The 17,940-nt window shown below is 42.7% G+C and overlaps 2 protein-coding genes across 5 annotated transcripts in view; both read left to right on the top strand.

The window, feature by feature from the left end:
- Nucleotides 1-5,160, top strand: part of PIR (pirin) — a 101,837-nt gene extending 96,677 nt beyond the window's left edge. For 2 of the 4 annotated variants that reach the window (XM_032389532.1, XM_032389531.1), the window contains exon 9: nucleotides 4,878-5,160. In XM_032389532.1, coding sequence (XP_032245423.1) covers nucleotides 4,878-4,990 — 113 coding nt within the window. In that variant the 3' untranslated portion in view covers nucleotides 4,991-5,160. Of the gene's footprint in view, nucleotides 1-2,671; nucleotides 2,760-4,877 lie in introns of those variants that run through there. The other 2 variants (XM_032389528.1, XM_032389529.1) reach the window with 2 other exon arrangements.
- A 136-nt stretch (nucleotides 5,161-5,296) lies between these two features.
- Nucleotides 5,297-17,940, top strand: part of VEGFD (vascular endothelial growth factor D) — a 37,701-nt gene continuing 25,057 nt past the window's right edge. Inside the window, exon 1 of the mRNA XM_032389527.1 lies at nucleotides 5,297-6,130. Coding sequence (XP_032245418.1) covers nucleotides 6,041-6,130 — 90 coding nt within the window. The 5' untranslated portion in view covers nucleotides 5,297-6,040. The remainder of the gene's footprint in view (nucleotides 6,131-17,940) is intronic.

The following is a 17,940-nucleotide window of genomic DNA, read 5'->3' as shown; positions in this document are numbered from 1 at the left end:
AGCTGGATTTTTGTCCTCCTTACCTACAAATTCGAAGATTTTGTTTCATTGTTCCATCATCGGAGGAAAATATATACATGGCATTTATTTCCATATTCATCCTCTCCTTCTTTTAAAGGAACAGTTCTTGAATACCTATCACGTGTAGGACATTGAGCTTAGAACTGTAGGGAAACAGAAGTAGTGTTTTGCATTCTGTCATAGGGAACTTCAACTTACAGAAAGGTTTTGTGGCCTGCTGCTGGAATATCATTTTTATCTTTACTAAAAACAACAGTGATTTCAATACTATTTGTAATCCATTGTATTTTTAGTGAAAAATAGGTACCTCTTAAGAATATCTCTTGTGGCAGTTTCTAAAATATTTGAGTCACTCCTTCTTTGTTTAAAAAACAAAAATGAATAGAGGGAACTGTGGTATAGTAGAAATAGGACTTTAGTTGGAGGCAGAAACTCCTGGAATAAGTAACCAGTCACTTCACTTTGTCTTGACTTCCTCATAATATTGTTGTTTTATTAAATGAGGAACATCTAAAAGCACCTAGAATCCAACTTAATATTCATTTTTATTAAGAAATTTTTTTGCCAACTTATTTAGATAACTGCCTATAAAACATGTCTACTTATCTAATTATGAAATTTAGCGTGCCTTAAAATCCCATCGTATTACCTTGCCTTGCGTGAATTCCCAGGTATACACAGTGATTTCAGGGAAAAAAGCTCAGCTGATCATACATTTCAAGAACTACTGATTATTTAAAAAACATTGTTTTTGTTCTATTAATAACTTGAGGGGAAAACATTAAATTATACTCCACCTAGCCAACAGTGGTTGGCCTCCATTTTGCATGCTTCAGTTTCCACTCCAAAGGTGCATGGTTCTAGTTTCCTTTTATCTTGATTGAAGAGCACTGAAATCATTTGTTCTTCTGGAAGAAGCCTGAAGACAGATTGAGAAGGGTCATAATATTTATTCATAGTGGCTAGAATTTAGGTGGGAAAAGGACGTGTGGGATGTAAGTCTTTTGAGTTTAATAATTGCCTCTGCACCAATGATGAGAAATGAGAGTCCGACCAAATGAGGTGACAGACCGAAGGGGTGGGTCTGCTGGGGGCCCCGCCTCCGTTCGTGTTAGGGGAATCCTCTCTCAGAGGCTTGGATCTTGGGAACACTGCATAAGCCTGCACATTCAAACTCGGATTAAGAAGGGAGGAGCAAGATGGTGGAGGAGCAGGAGACCAAACTCAGATTAACCAGACAAGATAGATAAGTGCCTTGACATCTGTTAATGAGAGGCAAAGCATTTTGTTTGGTTTGTTTATTGTGGGGTTTTTTGTTTGTTTGTTTTTACTTTTTAAACCCCAGAAAGTTTTTCTTTTACCTGTGTGTGTTTAAAGACAGCCACAACCATCTCTTGGCTGTTTGGGAACCAGTACCAATGTAATGAACTAGCCAAGGACCTTGTTTTTCTTATCAGGGAGTGTCCTTAATGATGTGTCTACAGATTAAGCATGGAATGTCACAGAATGTTGGAATAGGAAACGTCTTTAGCATCGATGTAGTCATGTCCCTTTTTATAAATGAGGAAAATGAAATCACTATATTTTATTTATTTACATAACAGATACTTGGGTAGTATTTATCATTTACTATGATGGGTCAAAGTGCTTTCCATCTATTAATTCATTTAATCTTCAGGACAACCTTAAGAGGTTGGTATCCTCATCCCCATTTTACAGATGAGGAAGTGGAGGTACAGAGGTTCATTGGCTTGTCTACTGCCACATAGCTGGATTCACAGTCAGGCTGTCTGATTTCCAACCACCCTGCCCTTTTGCTGCTTACCGTGTTGAGTTGACCCTCGCTCTGCCCTCTGGCTTCTCTGTTGGGAAGTGATGATTAGTAGTGGAGCTGGGATTCGAACCCTAGTCTTCTGACCCCATGCTTTGTGCTCTCCACTATACCAGGGTTCTACATAATGAGAGCTTGAACTCACACCATTTTTATTACTCAGGAGGGAGTGTAAAGGTTTAACTAGAGAAAAGATGAAAGCTGTAGTTTGAAAGAGTATTTACGAGATTATTGATGACTATCAAATAATTTTCTTGTTTATAATCCTTACAGTTGATCGATTAAAAAACATATGCTTTCTGGGGGATGTAATGTGCAGCATGGCGACTACAATTAATAATACTGTAGTGCCTATTTGGAAGTTGCTAAGGGAATAGATCTTAAAAGTTCTCATCACCAGACTGAGGCGCCTGGGTGGCTCAGTCGGTTAAGCGTCTGACTCTTGGTTTTGGCTCAGGTCATGATCTCAGGGTTATGAGATTCAGCCCTGTGTTGGGCTCTGCACTGGACGTGAAACCTGCTTAAGATTCTCTCTTCCCCTCTGCCCCTGCCCTCCTCCGTTCTCTCCCCACCCCCCAAAAAAGTTCTCATCACAAAAAAAAAATCTGTAACTTTGTGTGGTGATGAATATTAACTAGACTTACTGTGGTGATCATTTCACGGTATGTACAAATATCAAATCATTATGTTGTACATCTTGAGACTAATACAATGTGTGTCAATTATGCCTCGATTTCAAAAAACAATAAATTTAGTGATATAGTATGCAAAAAAAGAACAAAAGGAAAAGAAAAACAAAAACATGCTTTCTGGTTTTAGTTTTCTTCTTCCTCTTAAGGATTCGAGGAGACAAGCTTCCTCAGCTCGGCTTTTGAAGGCTCCAAGCTTCCAGTGCTTCCCTTGTTTCTCAAAGTGTGGTCCACGGACCAGCAGTATCTGCATCTCAAAGTGTGGTCCACGGACCAGCAGTATCTGCATCACTGAGTTTCAGACTCCACTCTAGACCTCCTGAAACAGAATATACATTTTAATAAGATTCCCAGGTGATTCACATGCACATTATAAATTGAGAAGCAGAGCATCGTACTGTAGAAAAGTGTCAAAATGGAAGCCCAGAAGTATACCATTTTTTTCAGAAAAATAATCAGGGGATGGGAGAGGTGCTCCACAAATCCAGACTGTAGTGGTATTACGACGTGCAAGAAATTGGTCCTTGGCCCAGGATCTGCTCTCATTTTGAGTTCCATTTCCCTTTCTTCTATGTGTCCTTTAAAAGTTGACTTCTCAGGGCGCCTGGGTGGCTCAGTCGGTTAAGCGTCTGCTTTTGGCTCAGGTCATGATCCCAGGGTCCTGGGATCGAGCCCCGCATCAGGCTCCCTGCTCAGCGGGGATCCTGCTTCTCCCTCTACCTCTGCTTGCCACTCTACTTGTGCTCTCTCTCTATCTCTCTGTCAAATAAATAAATTAAAAAAAAAAAAAGTTGACTTCTCCAAGGTGCCCTCTTGGATTGATTTTGTATATGAGAGCTCTGTCATTCTTTCCTACCTGATATAGTCCAGGTCTCTATCTCCAGATGAAATTTATCTCATGAGCCCCAGATCCATGTTTCTAGCAACACACCAAGCACCTCTGCCAGGAAGCTGTTCTCGTCTCCACTTCCTTCATGTCAGAATATCCAGAGCTGGACTCCTTGTTCTGCCCACAGCCTCCTGTGTCTGGTATCTCAGCTGCCCTTAACAATTCTACCATCAACTCAGCCTCACAGGCCAGATACCTTCTCTATCCTGGTGCCAAAGTCTTTAAAAACTGCAAATCAGATCACATTACTGTCTGCTGAACCCTTCAGTGACTCTTGATCACCTGCAGAATTATGCCCGAACTTCTTCCCACAGACCACATCCAAAGCCCACAGGGGTCTGGCCTCTTCCTGCATGGCCATTCTTCCCCCCTTCAGTCTCTCCTTCTAGCACTGTGCCCCCATCCTCAATTCGTCCACTTTGAGCAAAACCCAAGTTCAAACGTAGGAATTAGACAAAGGCGCCAACAGGCTGTGACCCGTGGGCCAAATCTGCCCACTGCATGTTTTTGTAAATAAAGTTTTATTGGAACACAGCCATCCCTATTCACTTTCATATAGTCTATGTCTCCTCTTATGTCAACAGAAGAGTTGAGTAGTGGAGACAGACACTGTTTGACCCACAAAATCTAAAATACATACTATCTGGCCCTTTACAGAAAAAGTTTGCCAACTGGTAGAGAAACCAAAATGTGATGGTTTCTTGACTCAAAATGTTTGTAATCTCCTGTTTATTGCCAATGAGTTGCTGCTAATTTTCAAAAGTGACTCAAACCCCTCATATAAGGGCACAGCCTTGTATACTGTGTAGACACCAAAACTGTGACATTTGCCAGTTCTTTGCATCAGATCGGTTCAGTTCTTGACCTCAGCTGATGCTATCAAACTAACAAACACAGGAAATCTTAAAAGTTCCTACCATGAGAAAAAACAATTCTGTGTGTGATGACAGATGTTAACCAGATTTACTGTGCTGATCATTCCACAATATATACAAATATTGAATCATTGTGTTGTCCACCTGAAACTCCACCTGAAAATACAACATAATGTTGTATGTCAATTACCCCTCAGTAAAAAAAAAAAAAAAAAAAAAAGGAAGAAAAAACTCACAACTATGAAAATTGTTGTAATGGAACCAAGCCCAAGAATATTTCGAATGAAGAGATGACCATTGCCGATAACAACTTGCAACAGTGACTTGAGTGGGATGCAGTTGTTTATGTGATTTGTTTATCTGAAGTTTGGTCTTTATAATTCTACACAATACTAGTCAAGAAACTTGTATTATAGTCCTTAGGGATTGGACGCTGCGAGAATCATCTTTTACTGCTCAGATATGCCTGGATTGGTTTCCGATTAAGAACTCCAGAAATATATATCGTTTTTAGTAATAGAAGAAAATATTATCGTCACCCAGAACTTTCAGAATGTCTCTTTCTGCCCTAGGTCCATTTGTGATGAACACCAATGAAGAGATTTCTCAGGCCATTCTTGATTTCAGAAATGCGAAAAATGGGTTTGAAAGAGCCCAAACCTGGAAATCAAAGATTGGAAACTAGTGAAGAGCACCAGACCAGGTCTCCGTGCTTTCTAGAATTTTGCCAGGCATCCATCCATTCAGCACATTGAGTTTCCAAAGCTGACTGAGCCGATGCTTCTAAAGTGATAACACGGTTTTTATAGCAATGCACACAAGATATTTCCTGGTCCATGCAAATAAACCTAATTGTTGCTTCTTTAAAAATCAGTGTTCTTCATTTTGATCTAAGTTATTAAGTTTCTGTTTAAACAAATCATTTTGTGTATGTTTCCCTTTTCATGTGTATATGAATGTTTTGTGATTTTTGCGCACGGGTGAGTTTTGTAAGCATATCTGATTGCTTTCTGCATGTCCCTGGCAGTCGTTGTGTGAGCGTCTGAGGTCCCTTCCCGGGCAATGCAATTTCCATGCAACATTCATGCCTGTGTGCTGGGGTTTCACATTACAGGTTATGTGCGTTAAAGTAACAGCAGTCCTGAGGGTTTGAGTCCGTTTTTAAACCGGCCCTGCTATTGGTAGGGACGCGACAGGATTACAGCCAAGACTTCCCTGCATTTTCTGCCAAAATCGCTGTCAGATTTAAGACACATGCTTCCTCAACCTTCCATGAGGGTTGCGAAAAAAGTTTGAATCCAGAATTGGGTTCCAGCCTTCTGTGGCTGCTGACATTGGTGACCACATCACCTCCTCACAGAGCAACTAGAACCTGGGGCATAGGGTGGAAGGGTTGTTGTTTGTTTGTTTTTTTTTTTAATTTGCTGGACGTGAAGTGAATTTCGAGTGCTTTTTCATATCAAGTGCAAGTCATGTCCACCTCCTGATTATTTTTGGAGCATGAGAGCATTTAAATTTTTTTTTTATCTCTCTCCCCGCATAAGATTGAGCAAAAACGTTCCTTGACTAATTGAAGTCATTTCATTGGATTTTGATCACAACTGATTATTTGTTTTTTTCCATGTGAAGTCTTGGGGTTTCGAACTTTCCTTCTGGAGAATGCCTTTTGAAACAGTTTGCTCTCGCTGCCTGATGTCAACTGCTTGGTAAACCAGTGGATATTAAAATACTCAAAATGTACAGACAATGGGCCATGCTGAATGTTTTCATGATGTCTTATCTGCAGTTGGTGCAGGGCTCCAGTTATGAACATGGACCAGTGAAGGTAGGTGGCTTAATTTTTAGTGTGATGCAGAGTTTTCTTATTGGCTTATACAGAGGACTTTCTTTCTTTGCCCCCCATTTTCCAGACAATATAAGACACTCCTAGTAGTGGACAGGATATATCTTGCGTTGGTTAATGAGTATTCTGGTTCTTAGGCTTACTAAGATTCTTGCCATGTGTGTTTGAAAATGCTGTTTTTTTTGTTGTTGTTGTTGTTTGTTTTTTTTTGGAGATGTAATAGAACATGAATGAGCCTTCTGGGCACTTTTCAGATGGCTAAGTTTCTCCTTAATTAGATATGCAGATGGCACAGTGATTTTCTAATGAAACACTGATTTGTTTTTGTGACACGGATAACTGTGTGGGCCATTTATTCACATTGTTTGTAAGCAGCAAACGTTAGTTTAGTTTAATTTCTTTTGTAAATCGCAAACTGCAATACTTTCTCCAGATAGTTTCTCTCTGGTTTTCTAAAATACCCATAGCTACCATCTAGAAAAATGTCTTCTTGGAAGTCGTTCGGTTTTTGGCTTTTTGAAATGTGTAAAATTCAACAGTAATTGAATCCTTGGTTCTATGGGCAAGCCTCGGAGCCGGATGAGTTGAGAGTAATGCAAAAGAATTAACTGGGATGTTACTTGGCGAGCAATATTTTGCCCAGTTTCATGTATTTTGTAGATTATACTGTTTTCTTCAGCTCTTTAGTTTGAAAATGATTTGGATTTAATTGTTTTGACGGAAGCGGCGCTGAATTGTTACTGATTAAGGAATTTCTGGCCACGAGCAGTCAGATGTGAACTTGAGGTTTTGTAGCCGTTGTTAGGACACGCATTTTCAACAGGGGTGATATCGCCCCCAACAGGAGAAGATTGGTCCTTGGGGTGAACAAGTCTTCCTCTCATTCCATGTGGAGCACAGATGTACATAACGGTGCGTAAACAGACACACAGTTTGTCTGTGAAGGTTGAATGCTGTGCTGGGGGACAGCCACCTTGTCTGGCAGTCTACTCAAGTCTTTCTAAAAAAAAAAAAAGAAAAAAGGAAAATCTAGCTTCCCAAATTCCACATGCGCTCCGGAGAACCCACAGCTGCTGTTCGGCTCCCCCTCATTGCCACCAGTGTGCGGGCTGCATCTCGATGCCAGATGGTAGGCAGAGAGGAATCCACTGTTGAGCCTAGGTGGCAGGGGAAGAAATTGGACTTGTTCGAAGCAAATAAGACTTCTCAGGCTGTTCAGCTTTTTTGAAGTCCACGAAACTCAGGAATCCTTTAGATGTGCTGGGTTCATGGAAGCTTTTTTTTTTTTTTTTTCCTCTCCAGTGTTATGCATGGATTTAAAAAAATGTTTCCATTTGACTTTGAACGTTACTGCATTGGACAGCACAAGAGGAAATTTTGAATTGTTGGAAAGAAGTAATATGCTTGAGGTTCTTCCGCTCTTTTAAAGAGCTCAGACACCAAGAATTCTTTAGGTGTCCTAGGCATGGTGAGGTTTTGAGTGTTTTAGATGTACTGATCACACATGAACTTATTTCGTGGGGCGGTGGAAGAAAGAGTTTGAATTTGCATGTGACAGAAGACATGTCCTTACACATGGAAGATGCAGCATTATATGCTTAGTAATATACTATCAGCGATTTTTTCATATATGTCTGAGTTTCCTTTAAAAAGTGAAGCTCCATATATTGCACTTCTGTCTACCCAACCCCTAGCTAAATTAAATGTTTCCGATGTGAAGGGCGGGGGTGCCTGGAGTAAGCAGAAGTTTTGGCATAGATGTGACTGGGTAGTGTGAGGGATAAGGAGCTGCACCATATTGGTTATTGGACTTTTCCTTTAGCCCCTTTTTCTTAAGAGAAAATCTAAGAAGAAATATGCTTCTTAATGTTCTTGTTTAAATGAAAATTTAGTATGGAAGTGTATTCAAGATGGTAATGAACACTGGGATATGAATTTATTTTTTTGCTCTGGGAGATAAAAATGTTCCATTTATTATTAGACATTTTCAAGTTCTTCCTTAGTAGTAGGTCCATGAACGTGTTCTTCTCTCCACCCTCCTGTCTTCTAGCCCCCTCTGTTCCTAAATGGATGGCAATGCCAATTCTGTTCCCTAGGTTGCCCTTCCCTTACAGTCCTCACTTTCTGTCCTTGAACATTGTCCTTGTCTTCAGGTTAGACTAGCATTGCCTCTACCCTAATTATACGAGTCTGTGAATATTTTTCCTGCAACAACCATGCATCCAGCTACTGATACCCCAGACGATTGCACTTAATGCCACTGGAGTGTGAGGCATCCTAATTTCATTAGTGTTGCTACTTGTATTTAGGAGAGCTGTTTGGGGTCAGCAGTGCATGGACTTTGTGAACTGAGATAATTCTGTTTGAAAATCTCAACGCAAATCTGTATATACTGTTTAGCTGCTAAGTTTCTCAATCTAAGCAGAACACATTTTCTTCTAGAAACAGGGTTAACCCAGTGCCTGATCTTGGCTCACTGATATAATCAGATTAACCATCTAGATGTGGGATTTATTGGTGTCTGTTTTCTCCAGATTTTTTTCTACAGTTGGGATAGTCCTATATAGTTGCACAGGATGTGCACTGCCCAACTCTAGGAAGCTTTACATAGACTCACATCTGTATGTGACGGCCCTGAGTACCACAGTGTTCACATTCTGGGCAGTCGGTCATAATTACCTATAATTTCCCTGTCCAGTCGTTCACACTGACTGTCTGGCCAGCACTATTTCTGGTTTATTTGATAAGCAGTTCTTGTCATCGGGAATCCTGGCATCTCCTTGAGCACTCCTATGAAACCAGCCTCCATAAATCTTTTCAAAGTCACTGATGCAAACATACCACTAGAGTGATGAAGGAATAACTGCAGGTTATGGTAGGCTTCCCCAACTCTTTTCTGGCAAAATTGGTTTCCTTCTCCTCCACACTACCTCCGAGCCCCCTCTTTCTTCACTGGTGGATGAATGTTGCTGGGTGTTGGAGCCATTCAAACTGTATGTGATACCAAGACCCACTGGAACGTCTGAACTTTCATGAGAAGTCCCATGGCCGACAGGACTTCATAAGCTTGGTGTCACGTGCCTTCTCCTGAAATCGACTCTAGAGTGAATTGAATAACAAGAACTGAGGGCACCTTGCTTATTTCACTCCAGGAAGCAGACCCTCCTTTCCCCTCCCTCTTTTCACTTCCTAAGTCATTCACCGGGGAAGTCCATTGACTGTTGCTGGTCACATGGCCCAATGAGTTCTTGTTCACTTTTTGATCAGGCACAGTCCTTGGCACAAAAGACATTTGAAATGTTTTCTATTAACTTCTTCATTTATGAGCCTGTAGCTAACTGTGTTGAATTACATGCTTCTATACACAGATCTGTTCTACCCTAGTCAGTCACTTTTAACTGGTGGTTGAAGCTTTTATATCACCATAGCATGTTATTGGTATTCAGGATACAATAGAACCCACCGTATCTTACATCTTCCTTGTATGACTTATTTTTTAATTTAAAAATCCTGATTTGGACTTGTGGATTAACCTTTATTGTAGGCCCCTACGAGCACTAGGAAAAAAATACCAGTAATGCTAAATGTTGAACGAGTTCCATTATGGAACCCCTTTTGGGAGCAGCTTATAAAACGTAGTTTATGGGATGAAAATACAGTATTTGGACACATGAACCCTTCCATGTAGAGCCTGACGTAAGATCTGGAACTCCTGGGTACATTTATCACTACCACAATTGGCTGGAGGTCCTAGAGAAATAGGGACACACATGACAGTAACCTTGCTTCTGAGCACATTTCTAAACTTAACTCTTTCCTACCACTCGAGATTAGCAGAGAGGGTGGGGAACTATACATAATTGGGAATGTCACTGAGATGAGAGGCAAGGAGACCTTTCTTCTTAGGTGGTTTCCATGCAAAGTCCAGTTTTTTCTCTCTTGGCACAAATTCTTATAATCTCTAGCAAGATACTAGGACATTCTAAAGCAAAGACACACTGAGGCCTCCCTGCATCGTGAAAGATTTGACCGATCATAAGGTCCCAGTTGGGAAAAGATCTCCCTTGCCTCGCGTTAGAACTTAACTGTGTCCGACAGTTCGTTCACTCAGTTGCTGCGTGCCTACGATGTCTGGGCACTGGTGTCCGTGCTGGAAATGCAACAGGAAGGAGGACAGTGCTTCGACTCTCCTGGAACTTACATTCCAATGGCGGGGAGAGGCAGTAGCAAACCTATAACCTGTCAGGGGTCGTGCCATGGAGAAAATCAGGCAGGAGGGGGAGACACAGAGTGATGGGTGGGGGAGACTTCTCGGATTTGATTTCACTCGTGCAGAGCCCTGAAGGAAGTGAGGGGGGCCGCGGCAACCGTTGTGCACTGGCCATGGGGAGGGCAGGGAGGTGGCTTGGGGGTTTGGGTCGTAGCCAGGGGGCCAGTGAAGCTGGAATAGGGAGGGAGGGGGCGCCAGAACCACAGTTGCTGAGGTTGGCAAAGTAGCCAGGGCAGATCATAGAGGGTGTGGCTGTGTTCCAATAAAACTTTATGGATACTGAAATTTGAATTGCGTATCATTTTCATGCGTTGTGAGATAATCCCCATCTTCTCTTCATTTGTTTCAACCACTTAAAATTACAAAAAAGATAATTCTTAGCTCATGGGCCATAGTAAAATAGGCTGTAGGCTGGATTGGGCCCACGGATCATAGTTTGCCAACCCTGATCTATATCATTACATGATTTTATCTTCTGCATTGTATGTATCGGTACTTGAAATTTTTAATTTGGTATAAGTTTAGTGCTTTGTCATCCTCCACTAGAAGGAAAGCTTTTTAAGAACAGGAACTTGTCTCTTTTTTTTTTTCTCTCCTCCTTCGTTTTAAGAAGTTGCTTATGTACTAAAACTAATGATGTAATGTATGGGGATTAACATAACAATAAAAAAAATTAAAAAAAAAAAAAAAAAGAAGTTGCTTATGCTCCTTGGCGTCGGGCATGCGCCCCTGCTCCGGCCCTAGCCGGAGTCCCTCTGCCCCAACGGCAGCCAGTCCAGTGCACCTGCGGCGTGGCCTTCTTACCACCTGCAGGGTGCCCTGAGCACGGGAACTCTGCATTACGTGCTTCGGCATCTCAGTCACCTACTACAAAGCCCGTGAGAGAGTAGATACTAAAAGAAGTGTGTGTGGACTGACTGATGGACAAGGCCTCTGGGATTTTGAGATACCCAGCTTATAAACTGCTGCATTAAATAATCTCCAACATCTACTCTCACCATGGCTTGTCTGATTTCAATTGTTTACATTCGGAAGCATTTTTGATAAGGCAGTAGATTCACCCTGTGCGGTTTGCCTCTGGGGATTAGAGAGGGTTCACATGGCGTTATCAAAGAACCCTACAGTGTCCTTTTAGCCACAAGCCCTCCCGTAAGGTGTTCACTGCTAGGAGCCAGTTACAGAAGGAAGTCCCCTTTGCCCATATTCTAGCCTAGTGGTCACAGAAAGAGAGACAGGCAGAACAGCATTGGGCCACACGGCAGCTCTGGATAAAACACGGACGTCTTGATGATTTCCTTCACCTTGGAGATCCCTGAGAAGTGCTGTCCATGTTTTCATCTGGTGATTGGTGATTTGTGGGGATGTGGTAGATTATGGCAAAGTACTCTGGTTGGATACTTTATCAGTCAGCATAGGCCAGGATTTGCTGCAACGATAAGCACCCCCCAGATCGTGGCAACTCAGAAACAGGTTTATTTATTGCTCATACCAAAGGACCATCCTGGTTAGTTCAGGATGAAACTGGCTGAGCCTCCACATCTTGAATGTCATTAATCACTGCGACAGAGGGCAGGAGAGCCCCGGAGAGTCTTGCCTTGGCAATTAAATGTTCTGGCCCGGAAGTGACACATGTCACTTCTGGTCACAGCCCCTTGACCCATTGCTCCATTGAACCACAAGGGGCCAGAAAGTGCAGTCCTTCCATGTACTCAGAAGATAGAAAGCTGGAAATATTTGGTGAACGGTATTAATGACTAACACAACTCTGATTGCTTCTAAATGTTTTTGAACATGTCTTTGAGATGGGAAACAACCATGGTTGGATACTGGGGTAGAGTTGCTGAAGGAAGACGCTTAAGTTTATTTCTCCTGTTCAAGAGTAGGCTCCTTTTCCCTGGAAAAGGAACAGCTGTACATTCAGTTCAGTAAGTATTTGTGGAATGTCTATGATGTGCCAGGCACATGAGTGGAAATGATATTTTTATGAAATAAAGATGTCTTAGTTATTTTCATGTCTTACCAACAACCGAGGAGTTCAGTTTGGCCTGTGGGAAGGATAATTTTAAGGCCTGGAACTTTAGGTAATAATGTAAATTTTTAGGAGTCTTTTTTTGGTTGTTGTTCATTGTTACCTAAATAATTATAACACTCACATGTTTGAGAAAAGTGTTGCTTTTCTGAAATCTAGGTTTGGCTAAAATTGTTTCTGGAGAAAGATAATGACATTTGCGGGATATTTTGTTGCTGCTTACGGTTCCATTCTGCAGAGAGTTAGGAAGGGTGTAATTTTGACTGGGTGAATGCCCTGAATTCATCCTAAGTTAAGATTCCTCAAAAAGGGGCGCCTGGGTGGCTCAGTTGGTTAGGCGACTGCCTTCAGCTCAGGTCATGATCCTGGAGTCCTGGGATCGAGTCCCACATCGGGCTCCCTGCTCAGCGGGGAGTCTGCTTCTCCCTCTGATCCTCCCCCCTCTCATGCTCTCTGTCTCTCATTCTCTCTCTCAAATAAATAAATAAAATCTTAAAAAGATTCTTCAGAAAGAAGAGTGGGATGAAGAAGTAAATGCAGACTTTGCAGTGGTGTGCTTGGTTCATAACTACACCCTCACAGCAAGACTGGGGATCATTGGGCATCTTTGATGGTGCAGAGAATACTGGCAAGGAAGAGAAGGAGAGCCATGGATGTTGATGTGAGACCATTGCGTCTTTAGAAGAAGGGAAAAGTGGGACACACTGGGCTGACTGCCAGCAGTATAGTGCGGTGCCTTGCCAAAAAGACATGAAGTTTTACGTAAAGATTCTCTGCCCATCCAACAGATTGTGGTACACTTAGGCTGAAATAGGGCTGTAGCAGTTAACTGTGCCACAATAACGCTGTGTAACAAACCAGTCCAAACTTCAGTGGCTTCAAAAATCTATCCTCACTTGTGTTGCTCTGGGTCAGCTGGGAGTCAGGATCAAGGCTCAAGCCATCGGTTGAGTGTGGGTCTGCCCCACATGTCTCTCATCCTCCTTGGATCAGTGGGCTAGCAGGGGCAGGTACTTGTGATGGCAGAAATATAGAAGTGTACACTCGTGAGTACATTTCAGTACTCTGCGTCATATCTTGTAATGTCCCACTGGTCAAAGCAAGTCACATGGCCCAACATCAATAGGGCTTAAATACTTCTCCCTTTTGGGGCGCAGCTGTGAAGTTGTTTTTAACAATAACCTAATTACCATGAAGGCTTTGAGTTGTTTCCTTACACATTGGGCCCTTGATCTTTGAGATCAGTGATAAAGAAACTGTAACAGACCTCAGGAATATATACTCTTGGGGTTATTCAGAGCACCCTTTTGAGTCTTGCCACTCAAGTCCATCCCACATTCATCTACCCCACATTTCCTAAGCACAGATACATCAGATGGGAGCAGAGGCATTTGAGTAGAGACTGGATTTAAAACATGTAAAGGGGGTGGTGCCTGGGTGGCTCTGTCAGTTAAGTGTCCAACTCTTGATCTCAGCTTAGGTCTTGATCTCAGGGTCATGAGTTCAAGCCCCACATTGGGCTCCATGCTGGGCGTGGAGCCTACTTAAAAATAAAAATAAAATATGTAAAGGGGGATGTTAACTAAATTGAATTTAATAAAAAAAGTTTTTTTAATATTTAGACTTAAAAAAATGTAAAGGGGGGCATAGACATCTCCCCAAATCTCCCCACTTGGCGGGGGAGAAAACCACCCACAGGATTCATCAAACTGGAGGATGTGGAGGTCCCAGGCATCTTAGTCCTCCAGTATCCCCCTAAAATACCCAGACGGCTATGCATACACACACAAATACATGCACGCGTGTGCGTGCTTGTGAGTACGTGCGAACACACACACAATTTCCCTGTGTTTGCGATTCCTTTCCTTAGTCAAGTTTAATTAAACACCCTAGGTTTCTCATGTATATACATTTCAATACAGAACTACCTAAGTCAAAGAGCCACCGAGAGCAGGAGGCCCCCAGATGGCCAGGTTCCTGGATTTCAGAGAAGCAGGACCAGGCCCTCGGCTCCCTCTGAGCAACTCCAGCAGTAATTACTAGCAAGCCTGCTTTCTCCTCCCTGCCCTCAGTTGGTGCACCCCGTTGCATTAGGTACCATCTATTTCTAGGTAAGGCCAGACCCCAATAACAGAACACAAAGGTTTAAGAAGTGGGTTGTTTGTTTCTTCACCCATCTATAAAGATATATGTAAAGCCTGAGCAGATTACTTTGAAATTGGCCTTTCATCTGAAAACACTTCCAAGAAATGTTAAAAAAGAAGACGAAAAAGCTTGTCCTTGCTTTACCCTGGAAAAGTTTTTCTCTTTTCAATTTTTATTTGCTGTGATTGAGGTTGCGCCATCTTGCTCTTGTCAGACTCACCTCTGGTTACTGAGGGAGACGAGGGGCCAGAAGACACAGACCTCTGAACTGCAGCACAGGACCAGTCCCCCCCCAACCCCCAAGAAAGGAAAGAAAGGGCATTAACTTTGCTAAACACCTACTCTATGCCTGCCCCTTTCCCCCATGGGACCTCATGTAATCTCCCCATCAGCTTGCTGAGGTGGGCACTGGGAGCATCGCCAGCCATAAAATGAGGAAAGGAAACCAAGCCTTAAGGAAGCTGAATAATTGACCCTCAATCACATAGCTAAAAAGGAGCAGAGCCTTGATTCAAAGCCTGCTTACTTTATGTTTTAAAGTCATTAATGTTTTTTTTCCCTTTTGGCGGGCAGTTCCATGAATTTTCACACACCATAGAGATTTGTGTAACCAGCGCCGTAATCAAGATAGGGAAACATTCATTTATGCTCTCCTTTCCACCAAGCTCTGGCAGCCTCTGATCTGTCCTCCAGCTCTATCATTTGGGTTTTTTGAGAATGTCATAAATGGAGTAACACAGTAGGTAACCTCTTGAGGTTGGCTTCTTCCACTGTTGATGCCCCACGGACCCATCCGAGTTGCTGCACGCACTGGATCGTTCGGTTTTCTTGTTGAGTGGCATTTCACAGGATGGATGGAGCAGTTTGCTTAACCACTCACCCACTGAATGACATACGGGTTGTTTCCAGTTTGGGGACGGTTATGAAGAAAGCTGTTGTAAACATTAGTGTAAAGGGTTTGGGGTGAACATAAGTCCTCCTTTATCAAGGGTAAATTCCCAGGAATGTGACTGCTGGGTCATATGGTGAGTGTCTGCTGAACTTTGTCAGAAATTGCCAACATGTTTTCCAGAGTGCTGTTCCATTAAAAACCAGTCGTGAACAACTCAAATCCATGTGTTCCCCTCTCGTTAGCTGTGGTTTATGGATATCAGGCAAAGCTCCCTTTCAGGGAATGTTATTTTTACTTGGGAGCTATGGGAGGCAAAGGCAGAAAACTTCATTTGGACTCAGCAGGGTAACATGGCCCAGGGATTCGAGGGGCAGGGGGAACAGTCTTCGTGGAAGACAGCTGGGAGCATGACTGTGCCACCTGGACCCCAAACCAGGAAGAATTCGGTGGTTTTGGCTAAGCTTTAAACGTTTTGTTGGAATTGAAATGCCAAATGCTCTTGCCGCAAAACAGAAGTTACTAAGAGACGGAGGGAACGCAGAATTATTTGTGTTGCACCTGATCCATCTCCCCAAACCCACTGCAAAGGGAAATTGCTGACTGCTTCAATGCCCCCGACCTCCAGGGGCAAGTAATAGAACTGTGTCCCCAGGCAACACTTGTAAATCCCTGAGCAAATCTAGGGAGAGTCTTGTGAAATGTGTTCCCTCCATAGCTCACCCAGAAGCTTCTGGATTTTTCCCGATATATGAATTCTGTTCACTCCACCTCCTTATTACCGAACTTCCTGAAGATATTGCCAACATGGTTGACAAAATAACATTTTTTTAAAGTTTTTTTTTTTTAAGATTTTTATTTATTTATTTAACAGAGAGAGAGAGCACAAGTAGGCAGAGAGGCAGACAAAGGGAGAGGGAGAAGCAGGCTCTCCGCCAAGCAGGGAGCCCGATGCGGGGCTCGATCCCAGGACCCTGGGATCATGACTTGAGCCAAAGGCAGCCGCTTAACCGACTGAGCCAGCCAGGCGCCCCTTTTTTTAAGTTTTTAAGAGGCTTGGAATCCCAGGCTTAGACTTCGCATTCTCAAAAGGTCCAGGGAGGAATTTTGCAAAATTGGTCTTCCTTATCTAGGACAGGAGGATTCCTAATAGCATGGGACTGGATGGCCCAAGAAAAGCTTTTCCTGGCGCTTTGAAGAAAGTAGTCAGCAACCCCACTCCGAAATTGCTTGCCAAAAGTCTGAGAGCTCGGAGCCAGGATCTGAGCCCTGCCGTGTACTCCAAGCCCTGTTCCTGCCGCCTCAGCATCCATGTTTATACTCCTCATTTATGTTTTCTTTCAAATACTGTATGGACTGCCTTGTGAAAGGACTCTAATTTACACTTCCCTGTTGAATTCCAGTAGGTCAAAGCACTGCCTATTATTTTTATTTCTGTTTTGAGAAATGGGTTGTTTTGAGTCCTTGGAAATTTGAGAAGCAATTTATTCTGTCATTTAGCCTGGTCTCAAGAAAGGCAGCTGACCTCCTCATGCTCTTTGGCCTGGAAAACGTTATTGTTGGTCTTCAATCTCGAAAAAGGCATACAGGTTGGGAACTGTCCACCATCAATCAATCAGCTGACTTGAGTTAAGAAAGGCTTTGGAAATCCAGTAAAGCAAGATACTTACACAAGTATTTTGAATCCAAGGTGTAACCCAAAAGGGTTTAAAGAATAAGATTATTTCTCAGCATGCGTCTACCATTTATTCCCTACTGAATGGACTTGTACATAGCTCAGGCACTAACCAAGGTCTTTGGACTTACACCAGCATGCACCATCCCCCAAATGAGTGGTTCTCATTAAAATCACTTGGTAAGATTTTTTTTTTTAAGATTTATTTGAGAGAGGGAGAGAGAGAGAGCACGAGGGGGGGAGGGGGGAGGGGAGAGAAGCACACTCCCTGCTGAGTGTGGAGCCCATCCTGGGGCTTGATCTCATAACCCTGAGGTCATGACCTGAGCTGAAATCAAGAGTCGGCCGCTTATCTGACTGAGCCACCCAGATGCCCCAAATCACTTGGGAAGATTTTTTAAAATAAACTTTTTATTTTGAAGTAGTCTTAGATTTACAGAAAAATTTCAAAGGTAGTATGGAGAATTCCTATATATCTCCCGCCCATCTTCCCCGAAGACTAGCAAACACTCGGAAAGTTTAAAAAAAAAAAAAATCCTGATGACAAAGCTGCAGCCCAGACCCATAAAATATGAACCTCTGAGGATGGGATTCCAAAGCATCAGTATTTCTTTGAAGCTTCTTCCCCGGTAGGTTCAACGCGAAGCCCAGATTGAGAACCGCTGCTATAAACCCTTACTTCTCCAAGTATGCTCAGCCAAACAGCAGGACCACCATCACCCGGGAGCTTGTTAGAAATGCAGCATCCTGGGGCACCTGGGTGGCTCAGTCAGTTGAGCGTCTG

This window comes from Phoca vitulina, unplaced genomic scaffold, assembly GCF_004348235.1.
Source record: "Phoca vitulina isolate PV1807 unplaced genomic scaffold, GSC_HSeal_1.0 scaffold55, whole genome shotgun sequence".
Lineage (NCBI taxonomy): Eukaryota > Metazoa > Chordata > Mammalia > Carnivora > Phocidae > Phoca > Phoca vitulina.
Note: the sequence above shows the minus strand (reverse complement) of the source record. Positions and strands in the feature narration are given on the sequence as shown.